At 48.5% G+C, this 25041-nt stretch overlaps 1 protein-coding gene across 1 annotated transcript in view; it reads right to left on the reverse strand.

Annotated features, from left to right (window-relative positions):
* The window catches only part of NEGR1 (neuronal growth regulator 1), a 167813-nt gene that overhangs the window by 15087 nt on the left and 127685 nt on the right, over positions 1 to 25041 (reverse strand). The window contains exon 7 of the mRNA XM_062497957.1: positions 6433 to 6474. Coding sequence (XP_062353941.1) covers positions 6433 to 6474 — 42 coding nt within the window. The remainder of the gene's footprint in view (positions 1 to 6432; positions 6475 to 25041) is intronic.

Below are 25041 nucleotides of genomic sequence, written 5' to 3' on the forward strand. Positions count from 1 at the left end.
ATTTCCATTTGGTGCGAAATTCAGACAGGGAAAAGACAAAAAAAGAAGTGTTGCCTGGAATGAGATGGGGAGACTGGAAGGAAGCCAATCTGTTTTTTTTCCCCACTCAAAACTCAACAGCCCTTTATTTGAATTTCTTTAAAACTGACATATTCATGGAGTTTTCAAACAGGCTTTTTCTGACAAGTCCCCTAATCCCCCAAGCCTTCCCTCCCTCAGCAGCCCAAGTTTGTCAGATCCTTCCCTGCCAGCTGTAGCTGTAGGCTCCTCCACATTCCACACGGAGCTGGGCCCTCCCTGAAGTTATGGAGACACAGCTCCACGTACATTTGAAATCTCTGCACATGGCCACCCATCTCATCGAGATGGAAATATGCATATTTATTCCTGTACAATTCCTGTAGTCAGCCAGTTCTGGCTGATCAAACCTTCACTTAAAACATATCCTTCTGTGATAAATAAAAACACGGACTGCTCTCTTCCTGCTGGTGAATCACATTCTGGAATCTCCTGCTTGTCTTCCCTCAGTCAGAGCTGGGACTTGTCTCAATCTCGGGGAAGGCGTAAACAGGTTGTGTAAAGAAATAAATAGGTCGTGTAAAGAAATAGGTTGTGTAAAGAAATAAATAAGTTGTGTAAAGAAAAAGGTTGTATTAAGAAATAGGTTTTATATAGAAATAGGTTGTAGAAAGGAATAGGTTGCACAAACTTATTTTTTGTATAAAGAAACCTGTATCTTGTATAAAGAAATAGGAACGGCTGGAGCAGGGCCAGGGGAGGTTTGGGTTGGGTTCTGGGAAGGTTCTTCCCCCAGAGGGTGCTGGGCATTGCCCAGATCCCCAGGGAATGCTCCCGGCCCCAAAAGCTCCAGGAGGGTTTGGACAGCGCTGCCAGGGATGCCCAGGGTGGGATTTCGGGGTGTCTGTGAAGGACTGATGATCCTTGGATCCCTTCCAGCTCAGGATAGTCCATGATTCTATGAATACCTGTGTTTTAAACCCCATTAACTGGGGGAAGTCAGAGCTGTTCTGGGAAGAGCCCTCCCCGTGCTCCCAAGGTGCCCACTCTGGAGTTCCTACACACAACACACACCTGACAAACCCTGGTCCCGACTGCAAAAACTGGATCCTGGTAAAGCCCCAGCACCAAGGACAGCGATCCCCCGAGGCTGGCACCTCCCTGCAGGGTGAGCACCCATCCCTCAGGGATGGGGACGAAGCAGCGGCAGGAGGGTGAGCATCTCTCCACCCTCCAGAAGCCATTTCACACCTGGCCTTGCTCTGCTTTGCTGGCACCTCTCAGCAGCACTCCTTGGTTAAAATGTGAAATTCCAGCCAACTGATCCATGTGTGATACTGTAAAATATTCAGGATTCTCAGAGCAGCTTCTCCTCCTAAGTGGGCTTCTCATATTCGTGGGAAAACTCATTAATATTGAAATCCCCACTGACAGAAGGCTTGTAGGCAATACAGTATCAGGGAAAAAAAAAACATTCTTGTATTTTACATGCCGGCTCAGAGAGTGGGAATCAATGGACTAAAAACGACCTAGTTCTGGTCCTATTTTTCAGCTGATAGAAAGCAGCTCTCTTCATATTAAATAATGCATCTCTTCAGCAAGCAGAGAATAATATGGTTTAGTGTGTTCAAACATTCTGCAGGCTCTGAACACGCTGAATGTCACTGAGCACACCCTGAGACACTCGTTCAGCTTTAACAGGAGTGTTTACTTAATTCCACCCATCCCCTCACAAGGAGGAGGTGCCTTCACAGGGTGGTTTACAAACACAGAGCTCACGTGTGAGCAGGTGAGTGCAGTGCTGGAAGGCAGCTCTATCCCACAGGATATAATTCCCAGTGTTCCCACAGAAACACAGAATTGACGGTGCAGGTGCAGGGGGCTGCCTGGATACAGAAACCACAGGAATCTCACACCTGCCTGTGCTCTGAAATGCAGCAGCAATGCCCACGATGAGCTCTGAACACAGAGCTTCCAGCTGATGAGCAAGGAGGTTTCACATATCGGTACTTCTGAGATATTCACCTGTTCCATACCGAGGTTTCATATATTGGTATTTTTGAGATATTCACCTGTTCCATACCGAGGTTTCATATATTGGTATTTTTGAGATATTCACCTGTTCCATACTGAGGTTTCATGTATCAGTACTTTTGAGATATTCACCTGTTCCATACCGAACTACTCGCAGCAGGAATTGACAGCAGCCCTGTATCTGTTTTCTGTCAGCTGGGACAGAAGAACCTCTGGTCCTGGAGGGTGATTCCTCACCAGCTGATGGAGCTGGGACATTGCCTTCCCTCCCAGCTGGGGTGTGTGGGAGGCAGCAGAGTGGCCACCAAGCATCAAAAGCTCTTAGAACAAGCGCACATCTGCTCCTAACAGGATTTAGGAGTTAAATTTGAAACGATCCAGGATCTGTTACCCAAAATCTGGGTCACCTTTTCGTACCCCTTTAGTGTTTTGGAAGGAATCCCACAATCAGGGAGGAGGATGAGGAGGATGAGGAGGAGTTGGGCACGGCTGATGAAGCACAGCTGGCTCTGGCTCCTGCCCTGGGCTCTTCCCTGCTCCAGAGTTTCCTGCTGTCCTGCAGAGCTCTCCAGCTGCAGGAACATGGTCCCTTCCTCACCAACAGAAGGAGCACTGCAAATTCCAAAATTCTGAGTCCAACCCTGCAGATTCTCCTTACACAAAATCGCTGAGTGATTTAAATGGGATTTGCAGAAGAAGAGGGGCTGGCATGTTTCCCACGAAACAAGCAGAGCCCACCTGAAATGAGGCATTGTTTGGTACTCTGGCATATTAAATGTGGTAGATATGCAGAAAGAGCAGGGAGAAGCCACTGAAGTTCAAGTTGTCCAACCTGCCCAAGTGCTCATTTAAACACACGCTTTTGCTCCTGAGAAAATTAAATAACTTAAGGTCCTTCTCTCCCCTGCTCCAATTTTTATAAAAGTGCCTCATAAGATGTGAAATCATTAATTAAAGAAGATTCCTCAATTATTCTCTCTGACCTGTCACAGTTACTTGTTTAGTCAGCATTAAGAATTCAGCAACATCTTCAAAGGCTTTTCAAGACACCACCTGTGAACTAATTAGGCGGAAGGAGGAAAGATTTGTAAGGAGCTGCAGCTCCTGGCGGTGGCTGACAACACAGATACCAGCCCTGGCCCCAGTTTTGTAACTTTTTGCAGCTAATTCTACATGCTTGAAGCATTGTGGCTTCAAATTAGGAAAGTAAATCCCCCAATGCACAGAGAAGTGCTCCAGCAGAGAAGTGCACTGGTGTGCCACCAGGGCTCTCAAACACAGCATGGCTTTGCATGAATTAAAAATGGAAAAAAAAATAAAAATGAAAAATGTCTTAAATGCTTTGTCCCCCTGTTGGGAACTGGGGGAGATTCTGGAAGTTCTCCAGGATTGCTATGGATTCCTCACTTGTTACAGAGGGTGACTTCCAAGCTTGGTCTTTAGGGAGGTTCCTGGGGAGCTCCAGCAGTGGTGATGGAACATGGAAAACCCTGTCAGTGGCTTCCCTTCATTTCTGGGAGAGCCTTGGCCCCCCGAGCTCTGCCCCAGCCCGACCCCAGAGCCTCGGGGTGTCCTCACAACCTTTGGCTCAGTAAAAGGAACCCCAGTAAAAGGAACCCCACAAAGGACCTGTGTCCTCCCAGCAGCCAAACCTTCTCCAGGGAACCCTCGCCCCGAAGCTGCACTGAAGTGCTAAAGGATGGTGGCAATTAGCTAATTAAGCTGCAGAGCCTTGATTGAGCAGGAAGGAGGCTGCTGCTCTCTTCTGAGTGATGTGAGACACGAGGCTGAAATGAATTCCTGCAGGCTGTCCATGGTTTGTGTTCCTGCATGAGGGAACAGGGGCAGGGACTGACCCAAAGGACTCCTGGTGGCCAGAATGTCCCAGGAGGGTTTTAAACAAAGTCAGAAATGTTGGCCCTGCTTGTGGCAGGGGCTGGAACTTGATTTTAAGGTCCCTTCCAGCCCAGCCCATTCTGTGATTTATGATAAATGTAATTTTCCTGCCGTAAGCGCCTCTGGACAGGTAACCCAGGTTTTCTGCCCAGCCCAGCCTGCTGCCTTCACTGCTGATGCTGCAGCACACGAGGGACCCAATTCCCAACACTCTGGGGAGCTTTTCATTGCCTCTGCAGCTGAATAACTTGGTAACAATAGTGCTGGCATTTCCCAGCTATTTACCAGGCTAAAATTAGCCAAGTAGAGGGACTCTCACAGTGTTACTTAATTATGAAAGGCAAACAGAACAGTTCAGTGCAATGTCACTGCTGGTACCAGGGCTCATTTCCAGGAGGAAAGACTCAATAATAAATTTTCAACCATTTTGAGAACTGTCTTTAAACCCTCCTCTGTTGTCTTTCAGCTGAACAGATGTTTGTTTTCAACTGCAAACCGAGCTCAGAGTACTTTCCTGGGTAATTTAAAGTTGGATTTGCTCACGTAGTTTCAATAACTATTGCAACTTTAATTTTCCAAATTTTTCCTCTATTGTGTTCAGAGCTTTTCACAGTCTCAATGTCATGTTTGGAAACAGCCCTCTCTCTTTAGCACAACGTTTTCAGAATTAAGAGAGGGATCATTACTAAAGGACTCTATTCCCTTCCACACCCCCATCTCCACCCTGCTCCCAAAAATACACATAATTTTGCTCATTTGGTGCAGCTTTCTGCACTCAAACACATCTCAAGGCTGTGTTACTTGAACAGCAGTTTTTGAACGTGAGGAACGACCGAGACTCTGTTGGAGCACTCACTTTGGAGATTAAACCCAGAAACGTGACTGCAGTCCATCCCAACTGCAACCCCCAGCAGTATCCCTCCTTCCCTGGCAGAGCTTGGAACAGGATCAGGCTGAGGGCACTTTCCCAGGAATTCCAACCCCAGAGTTAAACCACACAGAGCGAGGTTCTCCCATCTCCACTCTGCACCAACGACGCAGCAGCGACTCTTCCCTCCTCCTCCTCAGCTTCTCTGAACTCCAAAAACAATCCCCCAGCTTATCTTCAACATCGTGCTAGTCCAAAGCAGCTGTGGAAAGATCCCAAGGAAGGACAGGCACTTTTTCTTGCAAGCACTGGGAGCTTTGGGCAGCCCTGTCCCACTGCCGTGCTGCGGGCTTGCACGGGAGCTGCTCCTGCAGGGGTTCTGCTCGGCTCTGGCTGCAGGTACAGGACAATCCCTGCCCTAAAGGAGATGGACACAGGGCACACGCTCTGCCCCAGAGGAGATGGAGAGCTCGGGGAAGCTCCAGGGAAGACAGGGAGGCAGCACCTCTGCCCCCCGAGGGACACCAGAACCTGCCCTCCCTGAGCTCTTTAACTGAATCTCACACTGGAGATTCAAACACCTGTGTCCCTCCTCCTGTAGGTACCGGGGTATTGGAATCCCCCGTGTCTGCTTTTCCTCCTACCCCACCTGGTTTAACCTGCCCCACCTGGTTTAACCTGCCTCACCTGGTTTAACCTACCCCACCTGGTTTAACCTGCCTCACCTGGATTAACCTGCCCCACCTGGTTTAACCTGCCCCACCTGGTTTAACCATCTCCCTTTCTGTGGCTTCCAATTTTCTAATCATTCCAACCTTCTAATCTCAGCTGGGAAATAAGAGTCCATACCTGGTGAAGTTTTTTTGCCACAGGAAAATTCTGCTTGTTTTTGGGGATAGTGGGAAGGAATTGTTCCCTGGTAGGGTGGGCAGGGCTGGCACAGGGTGCCCAGAGCAGCTGGGGCTGCCCCTGGATCCCTGGAAGTGCCCAAGGCCAGGCTGGAGCAGCCTGGGACAGTGGAAGGTGTTCCTGCCGTGGCAGGGGTGGCACTGGGTGGGATTTCAGGTCCCTCCCATCCCAAACCATTCCAGGATTCTGTGACCAGCTCCACTGAGGGTGTCCTGCTGGGGACAGGACAAACAGCAAATCCCCAAGAAAATGGGGATGTACCACGACCACCCAAGACCTGGTAACACCTGCCAGGTACAGGGAGCTCAAACACCTTCATCTCCCACAGACACCCCCTGGCACCTCACACCAGCTCCTGGCTCCATCCCACAGTGATGAGATGGCGAGAAACCTGCAAATCCTCAGACCAACATCCACATTTGCAACAACACCAGCAAGGATTCCGAGGGGGAGGTGGTTCCAGAGCAGAGAATTGCTCACACAGAGCAGTGCCCTGCACACCCCACCAAGAGACACCCGTGGCAGGGACAGGGATGCAGGAGAGGCTGCTCAAAACAGGGAGGAAGAGGACAAGACACAAAGCCTGGAGGGAAGACACAGCAATGGGAGCACAAGGACAAGGGACAGGCCAGCACTACCACGACACAGCTGCCAGGGTCAGCCCCGGGCACCGATGGCAATGGGACCCTCCTGTGGGGGATACTGACCTGGGCTCGAGACACCACTAGAGGTAGTAGGCTCAATAATTTCTACAAAAAGGGAAAAAAAAAAGAAAAAAAAAAAAAGAGAACATTTGGGAGTTAATCACACATGGAAGACAAGAACAGAATGAGACAGCAAAACAGACATGCAAGAGACAGCACAGTTTAACCTCGAGGGGACTGGGACAGAGCTCAGTGCTGGAGCTGCAGCCACCCCTGCCCTGATGTGCAGAGTGTGCACACCATCACCAGTGCCCTGATGTGCAGTGTGTGCACACCTCACCCCTGCCCTGATGTGCAGTGTGTGCACACCTCACCCCTCCCCTGATGTGCAGAGTGTGCACACCTCACCCCTGTCCTGATGTGCAGAGTGTGCACACCATCACCAGTGCCCTGATGTGCAGAGTGTGCACACCTCACCCCTCCCCTGATGTGCAGTGTGTGCACACCTCACCTCTGCCCTGATGTGCAGAGTGTGCACACCTCACCCCTGCCCTGATGTGCAGAGTGTGCACACCATCACCAGTGCCCTGATGTGCAGAGTGTGCACACCTCACCCCTGCCCTGATGTGCAGAGTGTGCACACCATCACCTCTGCCCTGATGTGCAGAGTGTGCACACCTCACCCCTGCCCTGATGTGCAGAGTGTGCACACCTCACCCCTGTCCTGATGTGCAGAGTGTGCACACCTCACCCCTGCCCTGATGTGCAGAGTGTGCACACCATCACCCCTACCCTGATGTGCAGAGTGTGCACACCTCACCCCTGTCCTGATGTGCAGTGTGTGCACACCATCACCTCTGCCCTGATGTGCAGAGTGTGCACACCATCACCCCTGTCCTGATGTGCAGTGTGTGCACACCATCACCCCTACCCTGATGTGCAGAGTGTGCACACCATCACCCCTACCCTGATGTGCAGAGTGTGCACACCTCACCCCTGCCCTGATGTGCAGTGTGTGCACACCTCACCCCTGTCCTGATGTGCAGAGTGTGCACACCATCACCCCTGCCCTGATGTGCAGAGTGTGCACACCATCACCTCTGCCCTGATGTGCAGAGTGTGCACACCATCACCAGTGCCCTGATGTGCAGAGTGTGCACACCTCACCCCTGCCCTGATGTGCAGAGTGTGCACACCATCACCTCTGCCCTGATGTGCAGTGTGTGCACACCTCACCCCTGTCCTGATGTGCAGTGTGTGCACACCATCACCAGTGCCCTGATGTGCAGAGTGTGCACACCTCACCCCTGCCCTGATGTGCAGTGTGTGCACACCTCACCCCTCCCCTGATGTGCAGTGTGTGCACACCATCAGCACCATCACTCTCCCACCAGGACAACCTTTTTGACCCTGGAGTTCTCCTGCTCCAAAGTTTTTTTCTGGGGAGGTAAAACCTGGCTCAGGGAAGGGTTTTGTTCACTTCATTGAAGGCAATTTCCTCCCATGGATATCAGTCAAGACGACAATTTTGAACAAAGAATGTTTTAAAGTAATAGTTTTTGTGCTTGGGTGAACTTTTAAGAAGGCACATCTTTTTAATTATTGAAGTTTTTCCAGAAGAAAACATTTCTCAGAAACATCAAACCCATTTGGAAGTTGTTTACTTCCCCCAGGGCAACCAATACAAACAGGCAAAGTTAAGAGAAGACACAGTTCTCCTGCATCCAGCCTAATGAAACAATCACCTGTGGCTTTTCATTATAATTTGACTTTAGAATTCATTATTCTGTGCCTTTTTATTAGCTTTGAATAGTGTATGCGAAATGAAATACCGGTCCCAATTAATCTTGCACAGAAGCAAGCTCCCATCTCAATGCAGCAATTCAGTGCTCCTCATAAAAAAGGTTTAACAAAATTACCGAGCTCAAAAGATCATTGACCATATCTTGACTATAACAAGAAACTAATGAAAAAAAAAAGGGCAGTGAGTTGACAAGCAGGGGTGTGCAGGGAATGGCTGAGCACACACCAGCTCCTGGCCAATTCTGAGGGGTTTTTTTCCACCTACAATTGCTTTTCAGGTTAATTCTGTGCAAACACCAGTGCAAGAGAAATAGCAGACAGATATTTTCCCAGATAAAAACTTATGAAGTTTCTTTACCCAACCACTAAACTTCTGCTAATGCAGATGAATGTTTCCAGCCTTAAAACCAATTACTCAACACACTGTGGGTGCTGATGAACCCAAATCACGTTTTAAAAGCAAAATGGAATTTGAGCTGTGTTACACTTTTAATTGGCATTAAAATGCCTGAAGTTGGTGACACCCTCAGCATAAAAAAGGGTTTCAGGTGCTGAGGTTTCCCATCCTGTGCAGGAGCAGGAGCAGTGCGAGTGCTGTGGACTCCTGGCTCTGTCCCTGACACCCCACATCACTTCCCACCATGGGCACTGGGGAGCCAGAGCTTCAGCTGGGGCTGCTCTCCATGCAGGAGCATCCCAGGGATGTGCAGCTGCCTCCAGTGAGGAAGAGGAAGGATGGGGAGGATCCTCTGGGGGCTGCTTTGTGCTTCAAAGCTCTGCTCAGCTGGCCAAGGCACAAACAGGACTTCTCCCCTCCCAAATATTGAACAGATACAAAGCAAAATTACCCAGAAATGCAGAAATACGTGAGACAACAAATTGATTTCAGTGATCCCTAAGTTTTAAGGAACTGAGGACTTGGTAACATCGGTGTGGGTTGGGAAAGGGGGAAGGAGCCACAAGGATGCATTAGTGGGGTTTGGATGGCCCTGCTGAAAACCCCAAATCTGCTGGAAACCCTGAATCTGCTGAAAACCCCAAATCTGCTGAAAACCCCAAATCTGCTTTCTCAGGCAGGGGCACAGGGAGAGCCTGGCTGGAACCTGAACCCCTCTGGGGTGGCTGCAGGGACAGCAGGGATTGTCCAGCCAAGGGGAGATGATGGAGCTCAACACCAGGGAAAAGGGAATTCAACACCAGGGAAAAGGGGAATTCAGTATGAGGATAAAGGAAATTCAACAAGAGGGAAAAAGGAAACTCAACATGAGGGAAAAGGGAAACGCCACAAGGAAAAGGGAAACTCAACACGAGGGAAAAGGGAAATTCAACATGAGGGAAAAGGGGAAACTCAGCATGAGGAGAAGGAAGCTGAACACGAGGGAAAAGGGAAACTCACCACAGCAAATGTTTCTACCCCAAAATGTTCCCCTGAGCAAGGGGGTCATGTCCGTGCATGGAGCAACTCTGACTTCAGCAGGAGAAACAGGAATTGGGGTCAAACAAGAGACTCAGAGAAAACAAAATCCTATCAAGATTTCCTTGATTTTGTATTTCAATGGTAGTTTTGCAAGCGTGACAATAATTTGATTTAGTGCTCCTTGACTTCACCCAAACCTTCATGTTCTGAGCAATCACAGCCTGCTCCTCATGGATAATTCTCAACCTGGCTCAAATTGTTGTGCAATGATGACAAAAGTTATTTTTCTGGCTACCTTAAGTTAACAGCATCTTTTTCTTGGGAATTTAGGAGTCGATCCTCGTGACTGTGGCTTCCTAGGAAAGGAAAAAGTTCCTCTTGCTGTGGATGAACACCATTTTTTCCAACAATCAGGCAAATTAACACACTCAGTGAGTACAATGTTTCATTAAAAAGCAAAACACCCTCCCCAAAGCAGCAGGGATGGTGCTGGGATGGTGTCTCCCAGGGAAACATCGCATCGAAACTTAATTATAGGTGCTTAAGGTAGCATAAAGTCACAGAATCCTGGCAGCATCGAGGCTGGAAGCAAAGGCGGTGATTTCATGTATTATTCCTGCAAAAAATCTCATTTTTTTTAATACATTATTAGATCAAGGCATTGGAGAGACGGATCTATTTCTAGTTTCGAGTTCTAAAACTCTTTTCAAATCTTTATTCATGAAAATGTTCAGGTCTATGGAGAGAAAACAAAACCAGCTGGTTTTGCAGGAGCACGCTAGGCTGGTTCATTCAAATTAAAATTTATTAATGACTCCTCAGGAAGACAGGGAGGCAGGGATGCGTGGGCAGGAGTGGCACTGCCAGTGCTGCACTTCCCTGGGACCCCCATCCTGCAGTATCAGGGCTGCTCAGATTTCCAGGGGTGCTTGTGGAAACAGAATCTGCAAGTCTAATGGAAAGCCACGGCTTTCTGTGCCATTTCTGTGCCTGCACTGGGGGATTCTCCTCGAGCCTTGTTTCCCAAAGCAGAGGAAGAGCAGCGAGTGCCCGGCAGCTCCTGGTGTGCCCCTGGCAGAGCCGGGGCTGTGTGCCCTGCAGAGCCACCTCCTCTGGGCAGCCAGCACTGCCAAACCCAGCTCAAACCCAGCTTAAAGCAGAGCTTAAGTCAGGCTGGGTTCAAAACCGTAAACCCAGGAATGTCCTGGGCGTAGGGATACTGGCACAACTGGAGACCTGGGGTTTGTGCCCAGCTCTAAATACACCAGTGCCCCAAGCCCTGACTGGCTCCTGGCCTGGAGGAAGGAGTTTTCACTGCTGTCCAAACTCAACCTGCCCTGGTGCAGCAGGGAAATGCTCTGGCAGGTTCTGGTGTGGCAGCCCAGCTCTGTGGAGAAGGGGAAGGGAGCCCGCAGGAATCCCTAGCACGTTGTCGTGGAAAGAAGTAAAGCCTGATGTGCTCCTTAAAATCAGTTTTGGTTGGGGGTGTTGAGTCAGATCTAAGGCTGTAAATAACCCGGAGAGGCAGCAGCTGAGTGGGTTTAAATGGAGAGGGAGAATAAACCCCACGGATTTGTAGCTGCAGCTCCGATCCTCAAAAGGGAAACCTCTGGAGAATACAAGTACTGAAGATAGCTGGGCCAAGGAGGTGAGGTTGAATGTCAAGGACGTTTGTCTCTGCCTTTTACCAAAAGCACAGAGATTGTATCTAGAAATTCCTCTCTGATCCCAGGCAGAAAAGAGCTGGCAGAGAAAACCTCTTATCGAAATGGGAAACCACCCCATGAAAGGCTCCCCAGCACAAGGAGACAAATTACAGGGAACAAAAGGAATTGGCTAAAAAAAAAAAAAAAAAACAAAACAAAAAAAAAAACCTGTCTGGGAAAGCCAGAGCAGCTCAGAAAGGAACCGACACAAACCTGAGGGAAGGCAATCCCTGACCCCAGAGACTGCAGAATCATTAAGGCTGGAAGAGAGCTCCAAGTCCAAGCTAACCACCTCTGTGTCCACTAAACCACACAGTGAAGGGATAAACAAGAGGGAAACGAGAGCCCCTCTGCTCACAGAGAAATTCAGCGTGGACCCAAACTTATTTCTGTCTCCATTTTATCACAAGCTGAAACCCCCGTGTTCTGCATAAAAACATGGAAATGGAAATTGCCAGACCAAAGTTAAAGCAAAATTCAATCAGCTCAGGAGGCTGAGGTCAGAGGGATTTAAATATGTTTGCACATAAAATTGTCAAAACAGCAGTAAATTCCTGGGCAGAGGAGGACAGCGGGACTGAGAATTACAGACGAGTTGGAGGAGGGCAGGACCCACAGCTGCAGCTTCCTGACATCCAAGGCTGAGGAAAAATATGAGCTGGGAGCTGCTATTAGAGGATACAGGCAGGTAAAAACAAGCAAGTAAATAAACCCTGACTCTTAGTTCACCAGAGGCCAATTACTTGTAATTATTTGCCCAGCAAATCTCCTTGTATGTGCTCAGGGGGCAGCGATTCATCAGCCCTTGTTTGCCCCAGCAAGGGGAACAAACTCAGGGCAGATTCCTTCAGGAATCCAGGGGGGATTCCTCTCCAGCCTGGCTGTGCTCAGGCTGCTCCTCCTCGGAGCTCCTGAAATGAAGCCCAGCTCCACACAAAGATGAATTTGGGCAGGGATTACCCGGGGGAGCAGCCTGCAGCAGGAGGGATCCAGGCTCTCCAGAGCAAAGCCCAGCTTTTCATCCCCAGGAGACCACGGAGAGCTCAGCAAAAGATCTGAGAGTGATTTCAGCCCATGCCTGCAGCCAGGAGAGGAGAGCCCCTGCTCCCAAATGGTGCCTTAGGTTTTAGTTTTGTATTTCCAGATTCTGCAGTGCACTGCTGTGTGACTCTGAACTCCACACAAAGTGTTCCAAGCTCTCCTCACAGCTCAGTCACACAAACCAATCCTTTCCCAGCCCCACAGCCAAGGACACCGCTGCAGCTTCACCCCAAAAAGTGCAAAAAAAAACCCAAAGGGAGGAGAGAATCTGGGAGGGTGGGACTGCAGAGCTGGAGCTGGGATTGGACAGTGAACCCAATGTGGAAATGGATCAGAACTGATAAAAGTGTGAGAACTCCTGACCCAGGGTCCACCTTGGGTGTAACCCCAGCCGGGCTCTTGCACTGCCCAAGGTGAATCCTTGGGAGGGTTTTTAACAAATCCTGGCTTTATTCCTTGAACTCAGTCCAGCCTCCATCCCCATGGGATTTCCAGCACCCTCCCATTCCATCCACCACAGTGCCCATGTTCTGCTCAGTTCTCCAGAGCTCAGCACCAGTCCATCCCTGGACCAGCTCTGGAGGTGAAGCTGTGAATCCCATTTTTTGTCACAATGGGACCTCATTCTATCACTCTGCATCTGGCCCAAAACCAAATTGTTGTTAGTGGAATGCTAGGTTTTTAAAATTAAAAAACGTGCTTCATTGTGAGTAAAGCCACGCCTAGTTCCTGGTTTGAGGAATAAAAAGCAAGGCTATAACGAATTCTCAGTGTTCTTCACTGTTTCAGGGGCAGAAAATGCAGCCTGTTTTCCAAGGAACAGAAGCTCTGGAATGTGTCACTGCTTTCTGCAGCCCCTCACACGTGACCTTGGTCTCTGTCGCTGCTCAGGGATTTGTCGTGGAGGTTTAGGCTGGATTTTGGGAATGGCTCTTGTCCCAGAGGGTGCTGGGCACTGCCCAGGCTCCCCAGGGAACGGGAGCATTCCCAAACATGACAGAGCTCCAAGAGCTTTCAGGGATGCCCAGGATTTTGGGATTGTCCTAAGGAGAGCATTTCCCAGCTGGAGAACACAAAAAGCTTCTTCCATTTCCATCTGCATCAGTACAATTGTTTGACTTTGATATTTTGACTTGGAGGAATCAATAACTGGACCAAAACACAACTGGCAGCTAAATACCAACTCATTAGTTAATTAAAAAATGCTCATAACTGCTTCCATTTATGACCTTTGATAATTAACTGGGTTTATTTAAGCTAATCTCCCCCAGGCTTCATCAGCTTTGTTAAAGATTAATGATTTATTGTGAAATCAAGGTCTTTAAGCCTAGGGAAGCCAGAGCCTCTTTGAGTACCACGAAAAATGGAAAAACACTCCATAATAAATCTTTTGGATGGAAACTGTGAGTGCATGGGGCAGAGACGTGACCTTAATTTATTCTGTGTCTTTCTCTCACCCTTAATATTTTGCAATTACAATTAGAGCTTTTCTGCAGGTTTGAGTTATTACACCTTAATTGCCTCGTAATGGTTTATTTTATTTAAATGGTTTATTCTTTTATTACAGGATGATAAATATTTAATAGCTCTACGCCAGTGAGACATTAAAAAAATAATAATTGTGAACTTGAAGTTTGAGGCCTGAAATTGCCAGGGAGTTTTCTCACTCCATCCCGCAGCAGCTCTCCACCTCCAGCTGATTGTTTGGCTTGATAGCAGAGGTTTCTCAAGAAATATTCAAATATTTTTAAGGCTGTAGAAAATCACATTATTGGCACCTTTTTGTGCCCTGATGTAAAAGAAGTCCAACAGAAGGTAATTTTTAAGGGCCTCCAGGTTTGTGGATTCCAGCCCCGAGTCCCAGACTTGTTCTCAGCTGGCAGCACAATGGGATGAATTTCAAATTTGACTTAAATTCAGATGGAATTATGGAAAGGCAGCGAAAGATGCTAAACACATCGTTTTAATGCCCCAGTCTACTAAAAGCTTATTTATTTATTTATATTTTAATATGTTCCATCATGTTTTATGTAGGATGAACGATTTTATAGTGTGAAAAAATAATTTAATTTAGTTTAATTCAACTTAATTTAATTTAAATGCAAGGGGTGGTGTTATGTGTGTGTGAACCAGCAACAGACAAATTTATATTTTAATTAAAAACATTGAAAATAATATTTTAATTAAAGGCCACGCATTTGGTTTCCTTGGCAGTAAAAATATGCATTTTCCGTCCTCACTCTCACAACAATTTCACATCTATAAGACACTGGTGTATGCTCAAGGCTTTACCTTTTGCAGGACTGCCTGTATTTTGAATAAATGAATAAATCAGGGAAGTTTGCCCTCAGCAAATGGATGCTGGCAAAAGCAGCCATTCATTTGCAGGGCACTTTTTGAGTATCACCAAAATGTACCCACAAATGGGAGGGCAGGTCTGCATCAGTATTTACAGCACTAAACCATTAAAAATGAAAAAGTGCAGTACAGGAAGAAAAAAAAAATCTCCTGAATTAATCACGGATTTTATCAGATTTGAGAAATAACTGTGAGCAGTGAGATCCTTGAGAAGGGGCCTCAGCACCGAGGTGTGCCTGGAGAGGCTCCTGCCCAGCAAAACTCAGAGAAAAACCCAAACCGGAGCAGCCAGGGATTCCTGGGGCTGGGAGAGCAAGGGGCAATGGCTTTGTTTGATATCCAAACCCCAGAGAAGTTCTCCCCACACTCCGGAGCTGGCTACAAGGCACTTTTGAGCGTTATCAAAAATAAAAAGCAATAAAAAGCACAATCAATCTGTGGAGGAGCTGTGTTTATGAAATATTCCACATGGTTTGCAGGGGTTTTCCTGCAATGAGGGTCAGGAAAGCGCCCTTGGGGATGTGATTTCTGACATTCCCTGCACCCCTGGAGCAGCCCAGCCCCTCCGAGACCCCAGTGCCCTGGGTGCCAAAATCCATGGGAAATCCATGGATTCACCACCAGCAGCCAAGGGAAGGGTTGGGAGCCTTTCCCAACCTGCTGCACCCCAGCGGTGCCATTTCAGCTCAAATGTTGTGATTCCCCATCTGGGGAAGCATCCCACAGGTTCTGGCTGCAAAGGGCACCCCAAAACTCAGGGATGAGCCATCTGCACCTGGGGACCAGCAATGGAATAAACACAGAGCCTTGGATGGGGATGCCCTGGATCCCTGGGGTGTCCCAGGCCAGGCTGCACAGGGCTGGGAGTGCCTGGGACAGTGGGAGGGGTCCCTGGAATGGCAGGGGTGGGATGGGATGGGATGGGATCAATGGGATCAATGGGATCAATGGGATCAATGGGATCCATGGGATGGGATGGGCTCTGAGGGCCCTCCCAGTCCTATTCCAAGATGAAAATAAAACAATGTTTTTAACTTAAATGAGTGGAGGAGGAGGAATGCCTTTGCTCATGGAAGAGAAGAAAGAGCATTTTAGTTGAGGACAGCTGACCCTGGTGCTCTGAGCACAGCACTCCACAGGGGCAGAGATCCCTGGAAGGTATCCTGAGCCTGCCCCAGTGGTGGTGCTGTGTCACCTGTGTGCTCTCTGTGCCTGGGTGACAAAGCAGGTGAAGCAAAGACAGAAACACACTGAATCTCATACATGGGATACGTCAACATCACCAAAAGTTCATGAAAGACAACCCTTTGATTTAGCTATTCAAGCTACCGTGTTCTAAAGGATGAACAATATTTGCTCACTAGTGCTCATTCCCCATTTCACATTCTTCCAGGGAAAACTGCTGCTTTAATGATTTTTACAGCTGTTGAGACCATAACAAAATGAAGAAAAAGTGACAAAGTTGGCTGTGTCCTTTGAGCTCAGTCTTTCATTCATATGGATAAATGGAAGCTCATGAATAATGCAGACCTGGAAATGTGTTAGCATTTTCCTGCTCAGAAACATATGATTAGCACTGCTCTGACTCCCAGTAATGATATTCCTGTTCTCAGAGGTCACTCTTTAGATCCGCACAACTGTTGTTGTATTTCTGAGAAAAGAACCACAGCGAAACGCACGCAGGAGATGGAGCAGGGGACACCTGTGAGGGGGCAGGTCCTGGGGCACCAGGGATTGTCTGTCACTGATCCAGGGCAGCGCTGGGAGCTCCCTGTGCCAGGGGAACACAGGGCTCAGGACAAGTCCCAGCTGCAGCAGTGACCCAGCAGCTCCCACAGTCCCACGCTGGGCTGGGAGGGATCTGAAATCCCATCCCATTCCCACCCCATCCACGGCAGGGACACCTCCCACTGTCCCAGGCTGCTCCAACCCCAGTGTCCAACCTGGCCTTGGGCACTGCCAGGGATCCAGGGCTGCTCTGGGCACCCTGTGCCAGGGCCTCGCACCCTCCCAAGGAACCATTCCCAGTTCCCAGCATCCCATCCATCCCTGCCTTCTGTCAGTGGGAACTCATCACTGCATTTCCCAGAAAACCAGAGGAAGGAACCAGAGGAATCTGCCTGAGGTACACGGGAGCAGTTCACACATGGGGATCTGACTGGGGAGGGTCACATGAACCTCAGGTAGCCAAAATCCCGGGGTTTGTGACCCATTTGTGATCCATTTGTGCCCCAATGGATGGTCCCTGTGGGATTTGGCTCCTTGTGCCTTGGGTAGCCCAGGGAGATGCTCCCCTGACCAGGGGAAAACTCAGATTTCTGACCCCAGCAGGTCCCGGAGGGTTCCCTGGGTGAAAGGGAGCTGCAGCTCTGGAATAATGGCATGGGATACAGGTATGGGATACAGGTATGGGATACAGGTATGGGATACAGACATGGAATACAGACATGGGATACAGACATGGGATATAGACATGGAATACAGGTATTGAATACAGACATGGGATACAGACATGGAATGCACACACGGAATACAGACACGGAATGCAGACGTGGACACCTCTTCCCAGGCAGAGCCATCTCCCAGCACGCTCTCCCTCACCATCGCTGCATTCCCACCACGCTCAGGGGTGCCCCCATCCCCTCAGCCCTCGCACGGTTCCCACACGTGCTCAGAACTCTTCAACTGCTCTGCTATTTGCTTTCACTGGCACAGCAATTTGTGAATAACTTATTTAGTAATTACTGTGTAATTATAGCTCTGCTGATCCCTGACGAGCCGAAACCCACAGACAATGCCTATCAAATGAATCATTACAATCTCTATAAATTACACAGGAGATGTGCCCATGTCATGATGAGATTCATGAAATGACTACAATTTGTGTGAAAGGAGATTAATTAAGATGGAGTTAGAGTTTAAGAAGGAGTAGATTATCCTGCCCTGTGCCCAGCCCTGGAGGCGCCTCTGGAGTGCTGTGTCCAGCTCTGGATCCTCAGCACAGCAGGGACAGGAGCTCCTGGAGCTGAGCAAGGGCTGGAGCATCTCCATGCCCAGGAATGGCTGACGGAGCTGGGGCTGCTCAGCCTGGAGAGGAGCCCCAGCTGAGAGGGGCTGAGCCCTGGGCGTCCCTGGGTGCCCCTGGGTGTCTCTGTGTGCAGGGAGTGTCAGAGCAGGGCCCAGGCTCTGCTCCCGGGGCTCAGCAGAGGCACCAGGAGAATGAGCAGGGATTGATCCCAGGAATTTCCCTGCACAGGAGGCAGAACTTCTGCCCTGGGCAGTGCCCAGCCCTGAACAAATTTTGCAGAGAGGCTGTGGAATTCTCCTCTCTGGGGATATTCCAGAACCATTGGGACACTGTGGTCCTTTCCACCTTTACCCATCCTGGGATTCAAGACTTGACTCCGAATTTTGTGAGAGCAGTAAATGCTGCAAGGCAGAGGGAGGAGAGAGGAGCGCAGGGTGAGCCCAGGTGTGAATTATTGCAGTGCCAGGTGAGCCCAGGGAAGCACGGCTGCCTTCCCTGGCTCCAGATGTGTCCTGCAAAACAGAGCAGGGCTGAGCAGCCCCTGCCTGCACAGCCAGGCATGGTGAAAATCTGCAAAAACCACTTTCAAAAGTACTTTTTGGAACCAGACATCGTTTCCACAACATTCTGCTCTGATCTTAGCAGGAGCCGCTTTGTTAAACTCAGCACTCGATTAAGAGGAATAAATTGAATTACCTTGATGAAGGAGCTGAAGAAATGCACAGAACTACCTCTGGCTGTAAAATGACATTTAAAAAAACACCAACCCAACAAGAAAAAAAACTAAAAACAACAACAACAAAAACAAAAAAAAAACCAAACAAACCCCCCCCCCAAAACCCCAAGAAGAACCAAACCAAAAATAAACCAAAAAACCACCGTCTCGCCCAGCAAAAAAAAAAAAACAAAATAAACAAAACAGCAACAAAAAAAACCCCCAATCCCCAAACATTTATGTCCTCTTTGATTGAGATAAGCCACATTTGATCGTGACTCCGATTCCCGTTCCTGCAGGCATTTCCTGACGTCCTGGCAGCACCCTGGAAGAAGGGCTGATGAAAGCTGGACCATTTATTGCCTAAATTAGAGCTGCTGCATCTGATAGGGTGCAGTCACTCCGTGAGATTTGCTCCTTTCTTCCTCACATCCCCAGCAATTGAAAGTTTCTCTTCTTTCCCTTGGAACGCAATTTATCTGAATAAATTAACAGAATTAAATCATCCAGTTCTCATGTTTGTGCTTTATTTTTTGAATAAAATTAGTAAATCTAAGTATTGCCAAGCCTAAAAATCTGAATATCAGGGCAGTGTATAAGAAATGGTTTCTACAGGAACAGCGCCTTTCCCCACAGTGAAATTCAAGTTATTGCTGCAGGTGCTTCACAGCAGGGCATTTAAAAGTAAAAAAATCAGCTTTGTTATTTTAGATATGTGGGGGGGGGGGGGAAGGAAGTTTCTGAAAAATTCATTCTAGGCTTTTTCTGTGAATAGTTCTGATATCACAAATCAAAGCCTCTGATGCCAGCGCGTCCCACCCAAGGCTTGGAAGAGAAGAGAAAGCTTTTGTGCTCAATTTATTATTGTAAATCCAGCCCAAATCTCCACATAGAAAGCTGGAGGTGGAATTAAGGGTAGCAGTAATTGAGCTCTCGGTTTTTGAGGCTTGTTGAGGCACCTCAGCATTTTGTTACTTCTGTGGTTCAGCACGGAGGTTAATTAGTGCTTGTAGTGTGGGCTCACTGAAAACCTCCTGTTTTTAAGCCTCTGAAGTTATTTTTAGCTTTCTTGCAGCCAAAAAAAAAAAAAAAAAGATTTATTTTTTCCCCTTCCTCTCTCTTCCTTCAGCTTGCTGAGTGTGCAGACCCTCAGGAGCTCACAGCAGCTCCAGGAAGGTGCAGCAGAGCTGTGGAATCACCATTTCTCTGTAATCTCTAAATTACAGACTCTTGACTCGACAGGAGCACACCAACTTTGCAGGTAAATGTTTGGTTTTAAGCAAACGCTTTTGTCAATTAACCCAGAATTTAACTGGGAAATTATTTCAGTTTTGGCATTTTCCAGCCTGTTAGATTATTTGCTTAAATACCAAAGTCTTGGGTTTAAAATCTATTTTCTGATCTCTCTGAAAACTCAGGATATCCTTGATCAATATCTAATTCCTTTGTAAAGCCCCCTGAGCTTTGCTCAACAACTTGATATGAAAATAAGTTCTGCACTTAATAACCTTCTAAAGCAGAAGTGCTTTGCATTGGGCTTAAAATTCCTCACTGCTCAGGGTAAGTGATTCTCTCCTGGGCCTGTGATACGAGAAGAAATCCTAACGCATCTTCCCCAGGCTGGCCAATATTCCAATAACCCGTTTTTCCTGCCCAGGATAGACAGGAATTGTCTTTAATCCCTCCACTTGGGGATTGTTCCATCCTCTGTTTCCTATCTCCCCTTTTGGAGCCTCCTCCCTCACTCCTCCCCAAGTTTTGAGGCCAAGATGAACTTTGTGTTCCAGGCTGAGCTGTAAAATATATTTGCATCATTATTTATAGTGCTATTTTTAGTATTTCTTGTCTCCATCCTATTTGTTACACAAGGTATTCTTTGGATTTTCAATTTTTTTTTTTAAATTTACTTTGAGGCTTTCTTCTGTGAGAAGAAACTTGAGTTCCAGTGAGCTCTGACCAGGGATGCTCCTCTTCCTGAGGGGCCACAGGCAGGGAATTAAATCCTAATAAAATCCTAAATTAAATGGATGCCCTGGAATGTTTTGATCATCATTTGGACAACACTCTCAGGGACAGGGTGGGATTGTGAGGTTTCTGTGCAGGGCCACGAGTTGGATCATTGATCCCCTCTCAGGACATTCCTGGATTTTGCAATAATTAACTGAGACTTGAGATGAAGATCTGGCCACGCTTCAACCCCTCTGATTTAAGCAGGTGGATGAGGAGTCTGAACCCCATGGGCTGTGGGTAACTGCAAAACTGGTGCCTAAAAACACAAAGGGAACACACCAGAGCATGGGGGCAACCTCAGCAGGGACAGAAAAGACCCCTGGGCTTCTGTTTGATTTTTGTTTGATTTTTCCTTGTTCCACTCCCAATCCTTTAAATTTCTGCTAAATGTCAAGAAGAAACTTGTGTTCCTGGCCTAGCTCAAACGGGTTATTTCTGCCTCATCCCATCTCAGTCACTTATTGTCATATAATTCATAATAAAGCTCAAGCTGGAAAATGGATTTAGAGAAAATTCCTTCATAACTCTTGGTAATTGTTACCTGGAGCAGCAGTTGGCATCCATATGGAAGGAGCTCAATCCCAACACTTAACAGAATTATTATGACTGACATCAATGGGGGATTTGGCCATTTATCTGATTCTCCGGGAATATGTGAGTCCAGCTCTGCCTCAGCAATGAGCTCTGGAGGCTCCCCCATCCCTGCCCTGGGAGGGAGGCTCTGCCTTGGCTCAGCTGCTTTCCCCAGAGGGACATGGGAGAGCAGGGAGGGTTTCCCTGGTCTGGGAATCCCACTGGGCATGGCTGGGAGTTCTCAGAGCTGTTATCCATTGGGAACAGGAGTTTCCCGTCCCAGTTCCATTGGGAGCAGGAGTTTCCCGTCCCAGTTCCATTGGGAGCAGGAGTTCTCCGTCCCAGTTCCATTGGGAACAGGAGTTTCCCGTCCCAGTTCCACTGGGAGCAGGAGTTTCCCGTCCCAGTTCCACTGGGAGCAGGAGTTTCCCGTCCCAGTTCCACTGGGAGCAGGAGTTTCCCGTCCCAGTTCCACTGGGAGCAGGAGTTTCCCGTCCCAGTTCCACTGGGAGCAGGAGTTTCCCGTCCCAGTTCCATTAGGAGCAGGAGTTTCCCGTCCCAGTTCCACTGGGAGCAGGAGTTCTCCGTCCCAGTTCCACTGGGAGCAGGAGTTTCCCGTCCCAGTTCCACTGGGAGCAGGAGTTTCCCGTCCCAGTTCCATTGGGAGCAGGAGTTTCCCGTCCCAGTTCCACTGGGAGCAGGAGTTCTCCGTCCCAGTTCCACTGGGCCTTGGCCATGCTGGATCAGGTTCTCCTCTCCTGGAGCAGCCAGTGCTGTCTGCACCTCTTGGACATGGATAAAAACTGAGAACTGGGGTCAGAAACGCCTCAGTGAGGACAGAGCACGGGGAGAAAGAGAAAGCCCCTCAGGTTTAAGGGAAGAGGCAGAGGCTGGACCTGCTGAGCCCCCAGGTGGGACCTGCAGCTTTGGGAAGGGGCTCCAGGACCCCCGGCCTGCGTGTCCCACACCCTGAGCAGGAGCCAGGAGCAGCCCAGATGTGAGACCAGCCCTTTACAAAGGGTTTGGAATTTCCTGGAGCGGATTTCAGATGGGATCCCTGACCATTACCCCTCCGGGTGGAGGGAGAGGTTTCCTCTGCAGGGCTGGAGGAGCTCAGGACAGCGGCTGCACCCAGGGGCAGGGCTGGCAGGGATGAAGGAAAAACGAGCTGCAGGAACAGGGATGGCTCCAGGAGACCTTGGGCTGGATCTAAACCTGATTAAATCAATAACTGTCCTCTGACTGACTGCAGAAGGCTTTCAGCAGGCTCCTAATGAGAACAGGAATTTTCATTTAAGTTTATAAATGTATATATATCTACACACAATTTTTTATATTATATTTTCTGGTGCAGACCGGCCTGTCTGGCTGAGACAGAACTATGCAAATTGAAATTTGATTTGCTTTCCAGGCCACCATTTGAGAGATAAAATAGAAAAATCTTTCTTAGGTAATTGGACAACAGCAGAAACTGTGGACACAAAGGGAATTTCCCTGGAGAGCGCATTTCTCTGCAGAAATGTCAGGTTTGGTGGGCCAGGCAAAGCTGTCGAGCTAAAACTGAGCAGACGCCTGACGCGGATCCAAAGGCACTGAGATGTGATTTCTCAGTCAGTAAAACGAAACTGCTGAGTTTAAGGATGACACTGAACTTTGTGAAGAGGGCAGCGTTAATTAATTAAATTCCTGCTGAGCCTGCCCAGGATGGAGGGCAGAAATCCCACGGGAGATGCAGGGCCAGGGCTGGCAGAGGGCACACTCCAGAGCCACATCCAAGGGCACATCCCAGCTCTCCTCCTTCCTGAGGAACCCTGCTGCAGACAGGTAGGGATATTATAAAATAAAGGATTTCATAAAATATAGTTTAGACCCTGCTACTGCGGCTAAGTTAACAGCTTCTAACTTCCCATGGGAAAAAAGTCATAAGAACGAAAGTCAGTGAGCACAGCGATGTATTCTGGTAAGAGAAACGTTCACACCTGTAATAAACAAGAAATCTGTCCCATGAGCATCGGTGAAGAAGATACATAAACACTCCAGAAACACAGAGATTTGATGGACGTGTAAAATGCCATTTACTAACCAAAGAATCGAGCGGCAAGAAAGTTATGAACCAATTAAAGTCACGCACGAGGTCTTGAAAACTCTATAGAAATGGGCTGTGACATTAAAGATTGGCTTTTCTGCGTGAAGAACTGAGTAAAGCCTGCTCTACTATCATGACAAACCCTGTTCTCCCTTCTTGCCCCAGGCTCCAGCCTGGGTAAAACCCAAGGAAAAGCTTCCGAAGGGAGGAGGAAGCAGCACTATGGAGTGCCCATGGTGTGGAGGCTCTCTGCATCACAGGGATCTGATCACCCCAACCTGCCAGGAGTGGGGAGCAGCAGCAGGGCTGTGCCCTCAACCCTCTCAATTCCCTCAGGAATGGAAAACACCTCCAGGACCATTGAGTCTGTGCCTCAGGAGGTCTCTGGAGCCTCCTCAGGTCTGGTCCTGGTTGCCAGGACTTGGCACAGCCAGGAATAGCCATGGGATGGTGCCCTGGGCCTGGCTGAGCAGAGGGGTCACAGCAGGGCCCTTCCCTCTTTGCAGAGACCCTCGAGCTCCTGGTGCCACTGAGGAACCACTGAGAGCCATTTACATCTGGGGGAGAATATTCATTTATTTACATTTCTGATCCTGGTGCCACTGAGGAACCACTGAGAGCCATTTACACCAAGCCCATTTACATTTGGGGGAGAATATTCACTTTATTTACGTTTCCGATGCACAGCCGGTGGATTGGGAATATTAACACAGGAGTTTAATTAGGAATCTCCATGTAGGAACCAGCACACAAGGCAATCAGCAGATGGAGATTGGGGGCATGGTCTGGTGCCTCTGGAATGTCAAAGACAAGATCCCAAACGTGTGGCACTATCAGGAGTGCACAGTCTGATGCTTGCTCAGTGAAGTCCTTGTGTGATGAAACCAGCACAGAAAATACCAGCACACCCCTCCCACAAAGCTCCTCCTCCTTCCAAATATCACTCCTGACCTCTTGGGCAGCTTTTCACAATTACTGACATTTTTTTGTAGCTACTGGCAATGCGTCCAAGGATTTTGTATAAACCTGGACACCAGGAACACCTCTTGATCACGGAACCAGCCATGTAAAAAGCAGTTTCTCTGGTAGCTGTTAGGAAAGGACAAGGATGCTTCCTGAGGATGGCAAGGCTTTCTTAAGAAAGGTGCCTTTAATCAGGGATCCCACACTTCAAACACTTCCCCACCAAAATCAACACAACTGGAGGATACAGAGGAGCCAGCCACGAATAATTAACAAATTGCCATTGATTATTCATTTGTTGGAACCACTGCTTCTCTGAGTTTTCCCCGCCAGGCTCAGACTTCCTCTTCTCCAGCTCTGAATTTATTTAATCTCTGGATCTTAAGCACAGGGGTTTCAGCCAGGGACAGGATAAATGTTCCCAACCCCCAGCCAGTGGCCTGTCCCCAGGGCAGGAGTGGCTCTGGGTGACCTCTGGGGTGTCCCCAGCTCTCAGCAGCAGCAGGGCTCTGTCCCCTGGCCCTGGGGAGCAGCCACAGCCCAGAAAGTTCTCCTCATTCTCCTCACCCTGTGCAGCTCTACGAAACCACCATGTCCTTGGCTCCCTCCGTGTCCCAGGCACACAGGGTCAGCCTGGAGCTTGTCCTGACATCCCTTCACCCTCCTCGTGGCTCCCTGATGGATTACAGAGAGCCAGAGCCCTCTCCACGGTAAAGGAAAGAATCCTTTCCCTTCTCTCCTGGGGTTTCTGTCCCTGAGCAAGGTGCCCAGCTGTGCCCAGCTGCTGCGTCCTTTAGGTTCATCACCACATTATCTACATTATGCACATTATGTACATTACGTGCATTATGTGCATTATGTTTGTTATGTGGGGATATGCAAAGAAAAATCCACAGGTTTTCCAACTCTGCTGCACCGTTTTTGTTAAAAAGCCCACCCTGAGAGCAGAGAGCAGCCAATGGCCACTGAGTC

The sequence above is a fragment of the Cinclus cinclus genome, chromosome 8 (assembly GCF_963662255.1).
Source record: "Cinclus cinclus chromosome 8, bCinCin1.1, whole genome shotgun sequence".
In the NCBI taxonomy this organism is placed as follows: Eukaryota; Metazoa; Chordata; class Aves; order Passeriformes; family Cinclidae; genus Cinclus; species Cinclus cinclus.